At 58.9% G+C, this 17324-nt stretch overlaps 1 protein-coding gene across 5 annotated transcripts in view; it reads left to right on the top strand.

The window, feature by feature from the left end:
* The first annotated feature begins 15404 nt into the window (after positions 1-15404).
* The window catches only part of SFSWAP (splicing factor SWAP), a 43775-nt gene continuing 41855 nt past the window's right edge, over positions 15405-17324 (top strand). The window contains exons 1-3 of one of the 5 annotated variants that reach the window (XM_056115445.1): positions 15595-15733; positions 16056-16192; positions 16579-16701. In XM_056115445.1, coding sequence (XP_055971420.1) covers positions 16692-16701 — 10 coding nt within the window. In that variant the 5' untranslated portion in view covers positions 15595-15733; positions 16056-16192; positions 16579-16691. Of the gene's footprint in view, positions 15734-16055; positions 16193-16578; positions 16749-17324 lie in introns of all 5 variants that reach the window. The other 4 variants (XM_056115442.1, XM_056115440.1, XM_056115441.1 and 1 more) reach the window with 4 other exon arrangements.

Below are 17324 nucleotides of genomic sequence, written 5' to 3'. Positions count from 1 at the left end.
TGGAGTGTACTGGCTGCCCCGGGTCCCTCCCGAGTCCTGTCAGCTGAGCAGACCTGCAAATCATCCAGAACCCGAGTCCAAGGTGGAGACCGCGAGGCGCTCAGCCTAGCTCAGCCTGCAGCAGAGGGTTAGGCGGGGGTCCCAGGTCGGGGGGCTGCTCTGCCTCTTGGGGTCCAGGCATCATTGTGTGCTGTGGGGAGCCCCCAGTGAGGACAGCCCCAAGGATTCTCTATAAACCCAAGGGGAGGAAGCTAGGGCCAGCCCCCCAGACTTTCCTACCCCTGCAGCCCCACAGCACAATAAGGAAAGGGGGACGGGTCTCAGAAGAGACCAGGACCCCACCAGGAAGCAGAGTTGCCACGGGGCTCCGCAGTGGAGGGGACACCGGCCGCTGCCCCCCACGAGCAAAGCTGGTCCCTCAGGAAGTCACCACAGACCTGCTCTGCTGGTCCCGGAATGTCACCGGGTCCAGAGGGGGAGGCTGACTCCAGGCTTGCTTTTCCTGCCATCCTAGGAGACAGGAAAGAACCCAGGCCCTGGCTCCGAGCCTAGGAAGGTGCCTGGGGCAGTTCCTGCCTCTGCCCAGGGCCTCAGAGTCACAGAGAATCTGCAAACCCCCAGCGTGACCTGCCTGCATTTCCCTGATACACCAGGAGAGGCTCATGTTTTACATAAAAATGTAATATTAATATAAAGGATTGTTAAAATTAAGACTATTTCCTAATAACTGAGTGGAATGAATTTAAATAATTCAACAGGAAGCTTGGGAATCAGACTGAAAGTATTTCTGCTTCAGGACAACACACTTAAAGTCTTATGGATTATTTATTCTCTCCTCCCAACTCCAGTGCACACATAAATCCATATTATTAGAGTTTTAATGACTGTTAATACTGCAAGGCGATATGCAGATATTGATTCTCGTCCCCCCTAAGTTTGTGGAGAGATAATTGACAGCGAACGTTGTGCACGTTTGAGAGGCATAGGAGAAAGTGATTCCTGAAAGCAGGACACTGAGACCTTAGCCCGGGCCAGCCCCACCCACCGCCACATCCTCCTCCCCAGGGAGCGTCCTGCACCCCTCAGCTTGGTACCGTACCCACTGATCTCTCGCACTGTCTTTTATCATGTTATTTCTGCCCTGACTTTAGTTTTCTGTTTGCTCACCCTGGTTCCATGTGTTCTTTTTTAGCCCCTGGAGGTACAGAGATTTTTACTTCAGTTTTGGGTTGGGGGCACAACCCACGATGCTCTGGAGTTGTTCCCGACCATGTGAAGTTCTGGGGACCAAGTGGGGGCCGGCTGCTTGCAAGGCCAATGCCCTGCCCGCTCTACTCTCTCTCCAACCTGGCTTTAGTTGTTTAGCTACATGTGAGTCCTGATTATATAATACATGTTTGTTGTTCTAAGCCACTTAAAATCTGGGTTCCTATTGTACTCAGCAATAAAATAACAAAAACATTTTGATCAATCTTGCCCCCTGTCGCTTTGTTAGCGGTGGACTGTGAACATCCCGACTTCCCCTCAGCCTGGGACAGACCACACAGGGTGTGCTGAGTCTGCTTCACACCAGGTGACGCCATACTCGCTGATGGCCCCCACACAGAGCCCAGACCCACCAGAACTCAGGGGGTCTGGGCGTAGTGGACTCCCACTGGTGGACTGAACTAAGGACTCCCGCTGGTCCTGCTGTACTGAGTGGCCTAGCGCATCCCTGCCCTGGGTGTCCCGCCTGTGCAGGTGCCAGTTGATTTCAGAGAAACAATTCAGCTGCGCTGCTCCCTGCCGGGCCAGCAGGCAATTAAACAGGATTTCTGGGTTTGGACGCCCTGCCCAGCCCCTGACCTGCAGGTGTGGCTATCAGGACACATGCATGCACAAACACATGCAGACATGTGCAAGCACATATGCACACATGGGATCATGGGTGCATGCACGTGAACACACACACACACACACACACACACACACACTCACACACCCCGGAGGGCCCTCTGGAGCTCTGCAGGAAGAACCTGCCAACAGGAAACGGGTGAGAAGTGGGACTCAGTGCCTTTGGCAGGGAGAAGCCTAAGCGTAGTCATTTTTCCCTTTTAACATCACTGTTGCAGCCGTTGGTGAAGGATTGATCGGATCAGACCCCTAATGAGCAGTCAGGAGACTTCGCCTGAGTGAAAAGCCTCTGGCAGCAGAATTTAATTTTAGAAAGTGCCAACTCTCAAACCCTGGCTTCCCGCGGGGGACAGCTGGTCCATGGGGAGAGAGGGCCAGGGAGGTCCCAGGGCAGGCGAGCCCGAGGGCCAGACTCCAGGTACTGCGGGACTGGCCAGTGGTGGCTTCAACCCAGGCAGAGGGAGGCACGGGCCCCATCAGGGGCACATCCCACGTGTGGCATCTCCTGTCCCGACGAGCACGGGGGCAGATAGGGCAGCAGCAGAGATGCAGCAAGCAGCCACGTGGAGCCAGGCCTGGCGCAGGCCCTGGACTGTGACAGCAAATGCTGGCGTTCAGAGCAGGGGCCTGAGGGTGGCAGCTGCCGCAGGGGCAGGCTCCTGGTGTGGGAGGCCTCATCCTGACATACTCACAGAGTAGTGTCCCTCAGCCCTGAACACACATACACACACACACACACTCACACACTCACAGAGTAGTGTCCCTCAGCCCTGACACACATACACACACTCACACACTCACAGAGTAGTACTCCTCAGCCCGGACATACACACGCGCGCGCGCGCACACACACACACACAAACACAGCAGTGCCCTTCAGCCCTGGCACACGCACACGCACACACACACAGAACAGTGTCCCTCAGCCCGGACACACACACACGCGCACACACAGAGCAGCATCCCTGAGCTCTGACACACACACACACAGAGCAGTGCCTCTCAGCCCTCACACACCCACACACACACACTCACAGAGCAGTGCCCCTCAGTCCTGACACACACGCACACATACACACAGAGCAGTGTCCCTTAGCCCTGATACACACAGCAGTGTCCCTCAGCCCTGACACACACACACACACAGCAGTGCCTCTCAGCCCTGACACACACACACACACACACACACATACACACAGAGCAGTGTCCCTTAGCCCTGATACACACACACAGCAGTGTCCCTCAGCCCTGACACACACGCACACATAGAGCAGTGCCCCTCAGCCCTGACACACACACACACACACACAGAGCAGCATCCCTGAGCCCTGACACACACACATACACACACACAGAGCAGTGCCCCTCAGCCCTGACACATACGCACGTGTGCACACATACACACAGCAGTAACCCTCAGCCCTGACACACTCGCGCGCATGAGCGCACGCACACACACACAGAGCAGGTGTTTCTCCCCCCTGACACACACACAGAGCAGGTGCCCATCAGTGGCATTCAGGTGGTGCCACAGGCCACCTAGCCTGAGGCTGCAGACAGCCCTCAGAACAGAAGCCCCTGAAGACAGGTGACTGTGGGGGATGGGTCATTTCTGCTACCCACAGGCTCCTCACACACCGCCACTCATGAAGATCCCACAAACCCTCCCACCGGGCGACTGTCCATGCTTTTCTCTGAGCACAGCCCGAGCCCACCTGTCACTGGAGTGGGGTCCCCCGAGGGTCCCCCGCAGCCCCCAAAGCTGCTGTGTCCCCAGATCCCACAGGAATTCCTGAAGCAAAGCTGCTGCTCATCTCCAGGAACATTCTGGGCCCAGCGTGGCCCTGCATGGAAGGATAGGGCAGTGCATCTCCCTGCCAAGGCCCACGGGACACTTGCAGTGGACACTCCCTTGGTGGCCTGGGGCTCTCTCTGGTGGTGATCCCTCATAGATACAGGCACCAAGTGAACCCCAATCAAGGCTACAGCGTGGCATGACTGGGTGATATGGCTGGGTAGCGTCCTTCAGGCCTGCTGACCACTGGCTTCTCCGCGGGATCCCAGGGTAGCCCATCTGTAGCTGTACTTCCAGTCTCTTCCCAGGACAGAGAAATGGCTCGTGGGGCTGTGATGTTGGTGGGGATGGAGGGGACGATCTCTGCTGGGCTGCCAGGGGACCGGAAAGGGGGAAATGACCGCCTGTCCAGCAGGGGAGCAGCTTCCATCACACCAGCCCTGTGGTGGGCACGCCATCCAGCTCTGCAGATGAGGAGCTCCATCCATCCATCCTGCGAGGGAGTGACCTTCAGCCTGAGTCCTGTGACTGGACGTGCCTTGTGGCAGGGTTATAAACTGATGAAACAAATTTTTTAATAACTTCACCATGGCGCTGTCAGAGTCCTCTCTTATTGGGGGTTCAAATTGTTCCATATAATACGTACAACCCCCCCTTGACACCATTAAGGAAAAACTAACTCACGGCTTCATTAGACAAAATGAAACAATAAATATTCAGGCAGGAACTCGGGAGGTCCCGGACCCGCATCTCCGTGCAGAGGTAGGAGGAAGTTAAAGACAGGTCCGGAGCCCCACGGCGCCGGGATTTACATAACCTTGTCTTGCTATTTCTTCACCTCTAGTTTCTAATTCTGTGTTGAATTATAATAGAGAGTAAAGGACACAGATCTGAGATATCCGAGGCCAGCAGCTTGACAGACTGGGCAGAGCAGGATCAGGACCGGTGGGAAGGGACTGTCCCCCAGGGGCTCCCCTCCCCATCCCCACAATCTACACACACACACACACACACACACACACACACACACACAGGAGCCTCGCCTGCTTCTAAGCCAGCCGCCAGCAGGCTCGGGTGACACCTCTGCTGGGCTTCCTTTCCTCCACGCCCAACACACCTCCTGCCCACTGCAGACCCTTCCCCATGCCCTGCGGGTCCCACACCACAGCCCAGGAAGCTTCAAGCCCATTGTTGGCTGAGCCCTGCCCTTTCCTCCTGCGCCCAGCTGCTTGACTCATCACCAGGCTGAGCCAGCTGGGGCAGCTGGACATCCCCTTTCCGGGCAGTGAGCTACATCAACAATGACCACACAGCCTGGAGAGTTGAGTGCACGTGGCAGCACAGAATAGTGACTCAGGCCACCATGACCTCACGCACACAGTGGAACAGCGTCACACAGAAACAGCATCCTTTGGGCGCCACACACACACACACACACACACACACACACACACAGGAACAGCATCCTTTGGATGCAGCACACACACACAGAAACAGCGTCCTGTGGGCACACACACACATACACAGGAACAGTGTCCTTTGGGTGCAGCACACACACACACACACACACACACACACACACAAGAACAGTTTCCTGTGGGCACACACACAGGAGCAGCGTCCTTTGGGTACACACACACACAGGAACAGCATCCTCTGAGCACATACACACACATACACAGGAACAGATCCATTGGGTACATACACACACACAGGAACAGCATCCTGTGGGTGCGCGCACACACACACACACACACACACGGAGAAACAAACAGACACAGAAACAGTGTCCTGGGGCCCGGACACATACCATGTCCAGTGCCCACAGAAAACAGACCATGAGGCAGGGCAGCTGTGAGGAGCAGCGTGGAGGGTAGCAGGCAGGGCCTGGGACACTGTGCCCTGTCCCCATCTGGAGCCTGTAGCGCCTCTCCCTGGGCCCCAGGGCTGGTGTCCAACACCCACACAGATCCATGCAGTAGCACGAGAGAGCTGACTACTTGCTTAAGTGCAGCCCACAAAACTCCAACAAATGTGTGGGGAAGCCGAGGCCCAACAGGCTAAAGTCTCTACAGCTCAGTGAACAAAATCTGAGCCCAGAGTGACTGTGAAAAGTGAGGAATGTAGGCTCAGGGTCAAGACAGAGCCCCAAGGCTGAGCAAGCCATCTGCAAGGCCTGGCCTGGGTCGGATCCCTAAGGTTGCCCAATTCTCAGAGCACCACAGGGAGCCACAGACACACAGAGCCAGAAGCAGGACCTGAGCGCGGCAAGGTGCACCCCCATAAAAAAGAATGTACATTTAAATCCCTAAAACAGATGCACACATTATCATGTAAACTGTCACTGTCACTGTCCTCCTGTTGTTCATCGATTTGCTCGAGTGGGCCCAGTAATGTCTCCATTGGAGACTTTGTTGTTACTGTGTTGTTACTGTGTTTGGCATATAGAATACATCATGGGTAGCTTGCTTGCCATGCAGGCGAGATACTCTCCGTAGCTTGTCCTCCTGTTGTTCATCGATTTGCTCAAGCGGGCCCAGTAACGTCTCCATTGGAGACTTTGTTGTTACTGTGTTTGGCATATCGAATACGTCACGGGTAGCATGCTTGCCATGCAGGCGAGATACTCTCGGTAGCTTGCCGGGCTCTCCGAGAGGGCTGGAGGAATCGAACTCGGGTTGGCCATGTTGGCTGCGTGCAAGGCCCTACCGCTGTGCTATCGCTCCAGCCCAGAAAACAGATAGAATACTAAAAACATAAGATATCACAAAAGGAGGCCAGAAAAAGCAAAGATAAGAAACAAGGGTGGGGCCGGAGCCAGCACACAGCAAGGAGGGCGCTGACCTTGCCTGCGGCCAACCTGGGTTCAAGCCCCGGACCATATGTTTCCCTGAGTCCACTAGCAATAATGCTGAGTACACAGCCAGGAGTAGCCCTGAGAATCACTGGGAGTGGTCCGAAGAGGAGGAGTGGACGGGGCTGGAGCAATAGCACAGCGGGAAGGGCGCTTGCCTTGCACTGCGACCAACCTGGGTTCGATTCCCAGCATCATATATGGTGCCCCGAGCACTGCCAGGAGTAATTCCTGAGTGTATGAGCCAGGAGTAACCCCTGTGCAATGCCGGGTGTGACCCCTTCCCCCCCAAAAAAAGGAGGAGTGGAGAAAGTCAGAATACGTGTCTGCTATAATCCAAACACACAAGAGATTGTTCTATAGAGATGGTCTGAACAAGGGTCTGTGCACCAAGCTGGGTTGGAGTAGACGCTATTCCCTGTTTGCATACTCTCTGTGGCACCTGGAGCCGGACCTGCAGAGCCAAAGTGCCATCCACGGCCTCAGAAAAGCCACAACCCTCTGAGGACTGTAACGGGAACGTGGCTAAGGAATCTGGACTCACTATCTCTTTCTTAGTCTAGACATGAATAATGAGATTTCAGGGAAGCATCTTTCCAAGCGAAGCAGTGTGCTAAGCCTCTCAAACGTGATTTTTCTCCCGGGAACCGGATGAGGGATGAGTCTGGCCTGGGTCTGAGCTATGTTACCGCTGATCCTCTGCAGAAGTGGACGTTCCCGCTTCCTGCCACCTGTCCTGGGCTGAAGCACAAGGGGACATGCCTCTGTCACCCACACGGTTGCACACCCCGTCGTGAGGGAAGCGATGGTAGTGGCGGAGGCTCTGACCCACCGCTCACCCCTCACCAGCATTCCCGGAGCTGAGCCAGAGACCCTCACGGGCAGGCACGGGGCACTTCTCCGGGCTGAGCTCACAACGGCATGGGGGTGCGGGAGTCCTGGGGCAGGCTGGCAGCGAGGTTCTAGAGACAGAGAATCTCCCCCAAGGAATTGGAAGGACTCAGAGCCAAGCCTCGGCCAGGGCAGCTGAGTCTCCGTGGCAGCACCCGGGAGAGCTGCACCCGTGCAGACCACAGAGGAGTCTGGCCACTAGGAGCACCACCCACCGGAGTCTGGCATGACAGGTTCTTCCCTCTCCCTGAGTCCAGGACAGGTGGTTTGGGACCTACACACCTTGGGCCAGTTGCATGTTGACAGTGACAGTTAAGCAGCAGTGACTTCACCTTTTGGAACATCTCTGCAGACCTGTGCTAGCCCCTGGTTTAGAGCTGTATGGTCCAGGGCACAGCATCGCCCCTGGCATAGGAAAGGGGGCTTCTCCTGGACGTCTGTGATAGTTGACTCCTCCTCATGTTCAACACGGCCGCTTGGGCTGCAATTCCCTCACATCTGCGTTCCAGTCACGGGTACTCCCCAGTCATCAATCATCTCTGACTCTGAGCACTCCCGACCGGGCAATTCCCTCAAGCTTGGGGATTGGCTTCCCAGGACCCACACCACTGCAGCTGTAGCCTGGAAAGTGGGTCATTCTCTGAGGCAGGGCCGCCGGGAGCACTCGTGCCCCCTCCCCCAGAGCGTCTGCTCTCTGCCCGCGTGTAGAGCCACCAGGGAGACGATCCCTGCTCACTGTGAGGATGTCACTCCAGTGCAGGGTGGAGAACAGAGGCTGGAGCCGTCTGCAAGCCCGGTAGCAAGCCCAGCACACAGAGGAGGTCCGGGAGCATCCAGCTGTGCGAGCCGGCAGGAGCTGGGCCTCTCTCAGACTCAGGCTCACTAGCCCCTGTTTTGGCCCGATGAGCTCTCTGAGGTGCAGGGGGGCAGGGAGAGAGCAGCCCTGGGCGCCCTACACCCCCTGCTCCAGGCACCCTCATCTCTACTGGCCTTCCCTCTCCCCTTTGCCCCCTCTGCTCTGCTGCCTCGTGGCCCACACTACCGTGTTCATGGGGGTTCTCCTCCCTGTGGGCTCCCCCCAACCTGCCTCATCTCCAGTCCTGCTGGGACATGCAGATGGACTCCACAGCTCCTGGGCGCCACGCAGTCCCAGACCAAAGCATCCAGGCTCTTGCCACGGTGCCCAAAGGAGCTTCAAACACAAGACCCATGGGCAACCTGGACTCGCGGTCAACCAGAGCAAAAGGAAGGGCAGTGCTGGGGACAGACACACAAGTCCTGTGCACCCGGGACATGCAAGTGACAGCTGCCCAGAGGGGGAGGGACAAGGGGCACCTGGGCAGAGGCAGGCTGTCTCAGTCCGCAGCTGACCGCGTCTATGCTGTGTTCCCGAGCCTAGACGTGAGGCTCCCACAGCCCGGAGTGACCCTGACCTGGCAGAGCCAGCAATCAGCCTGGCCTCTCACCCAGCCCTGTCCAGAGTCCAAACACACTGTTCTCCAGAGCTGCTGCAGTCCCCATGCCCAGCCTGCCCGAGGGGCCCTGCCCTGCCCGTGGCCCCACGAGCATCTTCTCGCCCCAGGAGCTACTCCAAAGCATCTCCTGAGACGAGAGTCTGGCCGCCGAGGCAGCTTGCCCTGGCCCCATGTCTGGGACTCGCTGTAGAATAATGATCTCATTGATTATGCTGCGGACACATTTACCGATTTCCCTCTTAGATCAGAGAAGACAGGAATGAGCGGGTACTCCATCATGCCCGTGCCGGGGCACTGGAGGCCGCGCCATGAGGCACTTCTCCCTTTCATTCTGGGGAAACAGCCATCCAGGGAAGAATCTTGGCAGCCCAGGCCAGCCACCAGGGAGTCCCCTCTCTCCCCTTGCCCCATGCACCCCCACACCAGCGCCAACTAGAGCCGGGGTCCCTGGGAGCTCCTGGGGCTCCCCCATATCCCCTTGTCCTGGAGGAAACATCTCCCCCAGGGGGGCTGACGCTCAGCTGCCACATCCCCAGGGTCCAGGCCCGGCTGGGTGTGGCTGCAGCCCCGTGCACGCCTGTGGGGTGGGGTGTGAGCAGCGCCCCTGGCTGGTGCCGTGAGCCTCAGGAACATCATCATGGCGCCTCCTTCGCTCTGGTCCAGTCCCAGGCTGACCCACACTCAGGCCTCGTCCCCACGGGACCCATGACTGCCGACTCCCCACACCTGTACCCATCTCGCATGGCCTGCCCGGAGCCCTGGGGTCGGTCCTGATGCCCCTGGAGTCCAGCCGCTCTCCAGGGTCCTGGAGGGAGCTGACCAGGAGGCCTGGAGATGTGACCACCCCTCCTCCGAATCCTGTGCTGACCTTCTTGTCTTCGTGAGAGATCCAAAGTTCGGTCCCTGCCCATCTGTCAATGTGGCCACTGCCCTCGCGTGGGGGGAGGCCAGTGCGTCCTGGGCCCTTTGGGACAGCGACAGGATAGAGGAGGTGCCCCCAGCAGAGCCACCGCCCTCTCATGCAGGGACGAAGCTGAAGGACAAAGTTCTGTGTCCCACATAGTCGGGACAGGCCCCTTACTCCAGTATGATCCATGGGGGCCCTAGCCCTTTCCCGCCCCAGCCTCTGTGCCAGGGATGTGGTATCAGGGGGCCTGGTGTCCCCACCATCCCAGGTCACTATGAGCACCCAGTGGGTCCCCCGGGCTCTCCCACCCCTGGTGGGACTCAGAAGTGAGTAATTCAACTCAGACTCCAGGGCTCACTGGTTCCCCCCAGGATTCTGGGGACCTAGGGGAAGGGCATTCTTCACCCACCTCTGGCCATGCCCACGCCCTGCTGAAGAAGTGTCCATTGGGCACCTCTCCGTATAGCTTCAGTGTGAGGCCAGTGGCCACAGGCAGCACCCAGGGGACCACAGTACTTAGGGTATGCCTGCAAAACTGCCCCATGGGCCTGCCCCCAGGATTTGCCCCCAGAATCTGCCCATGAATATGCCCTGTGGATCTACCCTAGGATCTGCCCCCAGGATCTGCTTGTGGATCTGCCCTGTGACTCTGCCCTGTGGATCTGCCTGTGGATCTGCTCCCAGGATCTGCCCTGTGGATCTGCCCCCAGGATCTGTTTCTGGATCTGCCTGTGGATCTCCCAGGATCTCCCCTCAGGATCTGCCTATGAATTTGCCCCCAGGATCTGCCCGTGGATCTGCCCTGTGCATCCACCCCCAGGATCTGCCCCATGGATCTGCCCACACCCCTGCTCTGCCCACAGGTGGAGGCTGGAGAGTACAAGCCCCTCCCGTGAGCCCACCCCCACCCTGCGCACATCCCCAGGCAGTCTCTTTGCCCTGCTCCAGTCACGCAGTTTCTCGCCTGCTCTCTCCCTGCTCTCCCAGCACAGCGGCCCAGAAGCTGTACCACACGCACCATGTGATTGCTGGCTGGTGGGAACAGCCGCCACGCATGGCTGGGACCTGCCCTTGGCCTCTTGCAGCCACCTCAGTGTGCCTGGTCCCGTGTGCTCCCTCCTCACGCTCCCCCCAGTCCGCCTGCCACCTGCACTCAGCTCATCACTGACTCCTGCGGCCCCAGGCCCCTGCAGGTTTCTCCCTTTGCTAGAGGCAGTCTAGGGGGTGGGGGGACCAGTGGGGGCTCTGTGGGGCCCCAGGGTGAGGACCAGGCCCCTGGAGATGGAGGGCTCTTTCCCAGCACTGCAGACTGGACCCCGAACTGGTCAGGGTCACTGGGGTGGAGGAGGGGCAGAGAGGTGGCTGGCAGCCATTGCCATGACAGTAGAGTAGGTCCCGCCCCCAGCCTCTCTGCTAGCTCAAGGACAAACAGAGGACAGGACAGAGTGGCCATGCAGAGAGGTCCAAGTTTCAAGGGTGGGTGGCTCTGGACTCTGTCAGCAGCGTGACATCACGGCAGAGGAGGGACACCAGGACCAGGCCCTGCGGAGGTTGAAGGGGGGCTTCCAGGCCAGGTGGAGGGGAGGACAGAAGTGATGGCCCCACTGGATGGACACACAGCCGGAACAGTGGGAGGGGGCAGCATCGTGGTCACTTCCTGCCTTGGTCCTTGTGTGTGTCCACTGATGGCCATTAGATAGAGAGCAGAGTATGGCCCAGAGAGGAGCACCGGCAGGGGAGAGCAGAGGCTGGGGACCCGGGACCTGGCCATACTGGGCGCTGGCCAGGTGAGCCCCATGAACCCGTGTGGATGGGGTCCCCATGGCTTACCGAGAAAGGGTGCCCAAGAGCAGGCCACGGGAAGGCCACCCCATCCATGGCTGCTTGAGCTGCGCCATCCTCAGCACAGGCCACCCCTGTCTACTCTCTGATCAGCAGACGTGACTCGCTTCCTCAGAGACACCCACAGGGTGTTGGACCCAGGGGCAAGGACTTGGGGAAGACCCTCCCATCTCTACCCCTTAGGACTCACTCTCAGCTAGGTGTTGTTACTGCCCCCGACTCACAGATTCAACTTCCTGCTGAGACCCTGCCCTCTGCCAGCCCCCCCAGCCTCTGAGCCCCCGTCCATGTCCCCATCCTGCTCTGTTGGCTGCACACACCAGTGCATGGCAGAAGGCAGAGACCCCGCACAGAGGAAGGCTCCCAGCGAAGAGTAGATGCCAACGCCCAGGGACAAGGGAGCTCTGCACAGGTCTGGGTGGTGCATGTCCACTGCATGCCCTGGAAAGGTGCTGAAGGGAGTGGGCAGAGGGGAGTAGGGTGAGGGAAGGGAGGGCAGAGAGGAGGTAGGCAGAGGGGAGTGGGCAGAGGGGAGGGAGGGCAGAGGGGAGGTGGGCAGGGGGAAGCGGCAGAGAAGAGTGGGCAGAGGGGAGGTGGGCAGAGGGGAGGTGGGCAGAGGGGAGGGAGGGCAGAGGGGAGGTGGGCAGAGGGGAGGTGGGCAGAGGGGAGGTGGGCAGAGGGGAGGGAGGGCAGAGGGGAGGTGGGCAGAGGGGAGGTGGGCAGAGGGGAGGTGGGCCAAGGTGAGCTGGGCAGAGGAGAGTGGGCAGAGGGGAGGGAAGAGGGGACTGGGCAGAGTGGAGGTGGGCAGAGGGGAGGGAGGGCAGAGGGGAGGCAGCAGAGGGGAGGGGGCAGAGGGGAGGTAGCAGAGGGGAGGCAGCAGAGGGGAGGCCGGCAGAGACCCCAGGGGGGACTACTCCTGCTACAGACCATCCGCTGCGCAGAGGGGAGCTCCCTCGCCTGCTGCAGACCCTGGACTCGCTGACAGCAGCCAGGTCGCCATTGTGACACTGTGTCCTGGTGGGCACTGAGGGTGAGGGGCTGCAGGGGACGCAGAGACTGCGGGGAATGACCTAAAGTCCTGCCTGATTCGCTATGAACCAGAAAGTCCTCCACAAAGCAGCACGTGTGCGCGGGTGTAAATCCACCCCATCCTGTGCCCCCGTACACGCGGTGCCTGGTTTCTGGGGCTGCTGCCATCTGCACCAGCCGGTTTCCCTGGTCCCTGTAGCTCCCCGAGAAACTGTTTCTCCAGCACCAGCCTCTGCTCGCCTTGCCATCTGCTCGGACTCCAGGTTGCACACCTCATCCTGAGCGCCTCTGCCACGGGCCACCCACAAACCTGTGTGTCAGAGAAACACCCTCCGCTCTTCCCGCGGGATACCCTGACAGCGCCTGGCTGTAAGAAACCGCCTAGCAATGTCCTGCAGCCCCTCGGCACTTCAGCAAGGCCCTGTGAGGGTGTGGAGTTTGCCTGCCTATTCATCACTGTCCCCTTGGCCCCTGGTGCAGGTACAAAGCACCAATCCATGTGCCAGTGAATAGGGAAGGAGGGTGGCTTCTCCCCGTGGCACTGCATCTGTCTCTGTGGCCACCCCAGCTGCACCCCCGAGGTCCCTTGGCCCCACTGCCCTGAGTGGGGGTCCCTCTGCAGCATCTACCCGACCCGCTGACCTCCACGTGCGGTGGGAGGCTGAGTTGAGGGCTGCAGGCAGTGTGGGACCTACAGGCCCTGTCAGATCCCACGCACACGCATGCACACATGCACATACCCACCACACACACACACACACACACACACCCTGAGTTAGGAGCAGGGTCACTGGGCAGTGGCCACAGCTGGATCATGGGCGCAGCCACACAGAACAAAGTCCTCAGAGCCACACAAGGCAGCCTTGCTGGGAACTGCCCCCCATAGTGAGGGACACCCCAGGAACAGCAGGCTGATGGGAAGGTCAGGAGCTGCACTTTGAGGTGGGGGTGTGCTGTTCCCAAGACAGGGGGCGATAGAGGCAGGAGTCTCTGCTGGAGCTGCTTCTGGCCAAGACCCCCTGGGAGGGGACTTCCTGGGGAGGCTGAGGGCCCAGCTGGGTGGGTGGTGGTGGGGAGACCTTCAGGGACCAAGGGAGGGCCCAGGGAGGCTTGTAGCTGCAGAGCAGATTGCAATCCAGACTGCAGTGGGACTCCATGGTCTGGGCCTTCTCCTCCTGCTCCTGCAGACAGCCTGCTGGCAGTGTCTCTTCCCCTGCAGGCACCTGGCGGCTGTCTGGGCAGGAGCTGGTCACCCCACCCTGCTTTCACCATGGCTCCCAGAGAGGCTCAGCACCATATGAGCCCTACAACCCTCACATCTCTAGGGCCCTCTCATGAGCACCTTATACACACACACACACACACACACACACACACACACGATCACACTCACATGATCGTACACATTCACACATAAGCTCGCTTACACACTCACGTGGTCACACACATACCCTCCACTGAGGGTCCTCAGGAAGCCCCTGACCCCAAGAGATTGGCCAGAAGGAAGGAGGCACCTCCAGCAGGACCTCTGGGGCCCTCAGACCCCACATGCTAAACAGAACCCCAAGGGCCCTGTTGGTACCAGAGGGGCTAGAAGCTGCTCAGGTCTGCCAGGCTGCAGGGGGACTCTGGGGAAGAGGCTGAGGATCCCTGCACCCCTATCGGGACTCTCCAGGAGGCCATCTCAGGCAGGGGACGCCAGGGTCAAGGGGTACTGCTCCCGCCAGGGAGAGGCTGGCTCTGAGCACTCACACACGAGTGCACACACCTGTGCTGTACCTCCCCCTCAGAGGTGGGTTCCGGGATCAGGATGCCTGGGCAAGGGCTGGGGACAACGTGCTTTGAGACCTGGGGCCCACGGTCACTTGTACCTGTCAAGAATGGTGCCCCCACCTCCAGGCACACACCTGGGTTTCACTGTATCTGTTACCATGGTGACGGACGCCATAGCAACCCGGTCCCAGGGAACTCAGGTGCTTGCTGCCTGGAGGTTGATCAAGGACACAGTCGCCCTGGAGACGAGGATCTGAGCCACTAAGTTTTTTACTGTTGTTTTTAATTTTTTTTTAATTGAAGGGGGTGAGCCACACCCAGCTGCAGTCGGGGACCCCTCCAAGTTGGGCTCTGGGAACCATACACAGCGCTGGGGGTTCTAGCCCTGTTCTAGGGAAGAGTCCAGAGGGAGAAGCTTGCAGGGCGAAGGGTCAAAGCGTGGCCCAGATAAGGAGACAAGCGCAGCGGCACCCGCCTGCCGCTCATCTGCAGAGCCCAGGGCCCGCGCAGAGCCGGCGGGGGTGCGGCCGGGGATCCCGGCAGCGCTGTCCCTCACCCCTCGCCAACCCCCCCCACCCCCGGCCACGCGAGACCGGCACACCGTCCCCCTCCCCCCGAGGGCCGGGATCCCCGCTCCAGCACGGCGGGGGGCTCGGCTGACGACGCCCTCCGCGACGTGGCGCGGGGGCCTTCCCAGGAAAGGGCAGGGAGGTCTTCGGCTCCCCGCCGCCGAGACCACCGCGCGGGGAGGCGGCGGCGGCTCGGGGCATTCGGCCGGGCGCGCGGGCGGACCCCGGCGGGCAGGGGTCGCCATGGCAACGGCGGAGGGCGGCGGCGGAGCCCGGCGTGTCGGCAGGCGGGCGGGCGCGCCGGAAGTCGCGCGGCGGGCGCCGGAAGTCGCGCGGCGGGCGCCGGAAGTCGCGGCCCGCCGGAAGCCGCCCGGCCTCCATTTTGTTGCCCGCCATGGCGGCCGCGTCGCGGTGGGCCCGGGGCTGCGGCGCCTTGGACTGAGGGGGTTCGGCCGGGCGGGGCGGCGGGGACGCTGTCATGTTCGGCGCGGGCGGCGGCCGCGCCAAGCCCGAGAGGAAGAGCGGCGCGAAGGAGGAGGCCGGGCCGGGCGGCGGCGGCGGCGGCGCGGGCGCGGGGCCCCGGGTGGAGCTGCTGGTCTTCGGCTACGCCTGCAAGCTGTTCCGCGATGACGAGCGCGCGCTGGCGCAGGAGCAGGGACAGCACCTCATCCCCTGGATGGGGGACCCCAAGATCCTCGTCGACAGGTCGGTGCCCCCGCCGCGCGCCCGGCGTGCCCAGGCGTGCGGGGCGCTGAGGGGGCCGGGCCGGGGCCGCGCGTGCGTTAAGGAGGTTGCCGGCCGGCGAGGCCGGAGACGGAGCAGCGGCGGGCGCCGGGGCGCCGGGACCCCGCGCCGGCTCGGGGCGCAGGAGCGCGGGGCGCCCGGCCTGGCGCCCCGGAGGCGGCGCCGGCTGCACCTGCCGACCTTTTGGCTCCGTCTCCAGCGAACCTCCTTAAGCTGCATGCCATGTCACTGTTCCTATGTATGTGTGTCTCTCTATCACGTAACCCAGCGCTTATTTCCTCAGCCAAGGGGCTAGGGGCCAGCCTAGCCAAGATTTTCCCTCCCATGGACGCACGTTTCTTTGAGGAAGATCTCTCCTGAGAGTGCGGGACTAGCAGAAAAGAAGCGAGGAAATTTCGACCGTTTGGTTCTTACGGATAGGTATTTATGTATTTGGTTTGTGTGAATGTAAGCTATGCTATTTGACTTTGCAGAACAACACGTAGTTTTTGCAAATGGCACTCGAGTGGGTTCACTGAGCCGTAGCCGGTGAGGTCTGCCCGGGCAGTGGACACCGTCGATGCGCTTAGAGGATCGTTGACTTTTAACTGTAAACTCTGTCGCATCGTAGACGTGAGTTTAGACTTTGTTGAGATTTAACTTGAGTTTAAAAGTAGGTGACCTGGGACTAGCCAAGTTAAATTCTAAGTCTGAGCAGTCTTTGCCTTAATTTTCTTATTTCTTGAGTTGGTAAGTATGCTCTCAGACACCACACTCAGCAGCCTAGCGTTAATTTCTTCCCGCTGACCACTGTGTTCATATTACAGATACGATGGGCGTGGTCATCTGCATGACCTTTCTGAGTACGATGCTGAATATTCCACGTGGAACAGAGATTACCAACTCTCTGAAGAGGAGGCACGAATAGAGGCCCTGTGTGATGAAGAGAGGTATTTAGCCTTGCATACGGACTTGCTTGAGGAGGAGGCAAGGCAAGGTACTGCTCAAGAAAAACTTACTTAAGACACAAACTTTTTACAATTTTTTAAGTATTTTAAATTTACTCCCATTCATTTTTTTATACTCACTCTTTCTGATGTTATCTTGACAGTACCCAGTGGATTGGAAAAACAGGAGTCTTTGCGTTCTGAGAGGACCTCAGGATAGTTTATATATAGAACCACAAAGAATTTTCCCAGCTTTTGAGGGCAGACTGGGATTTGAAAAAAACAAAAACCAAACTCTTTAACTGTTCTTCTTTAACAGTATCGTATAAATTGAAATTGATGTTCTTGTCATTGCCATAACAATCTTTAATACAGTTCTTAATCCCTAAATTTCTCAGCAGGAAGAAATTTTCCCCAAAAGACGTGTATTCTGCTGTTTGTGGGTAAACATGTACGGTCAAAAGTACATATTGATAGATGTGAAGTGTAAATTTTTGAAAGTATTTGCCTCAAAAAGAGGTTGGAGAAAGTGTGTTGTATGCTTTACTGATAGCTACAACTTTAGAAACATATAAAAAGAATTCTCAGTAAATTTCCATTTTTGTTAATAAAATTCTTGTTTTTAT

This window comes from Sorex fumeus, unplaced genomic scaffold (genome assembly GCF_029834395.1).
Source record: "Sorex fumeus unplaced genomic scaffold, SorFum_2.1 ptg000029l, whole genome shotgun sequence".
In the NCBI taxonomy this organism is placed as follows: domain Eukaryota; kingdom Metazoa; phylum Chordata; class Mammalia; order Eulipotyphla; family Soricidae; genus Sorex; species Sorex fumeus.
The sequence above is the reverse complement of the archived record's forward strand: the minus strand, read 5'-3'. Positions and strand labels throughout refer to the sequence as shown.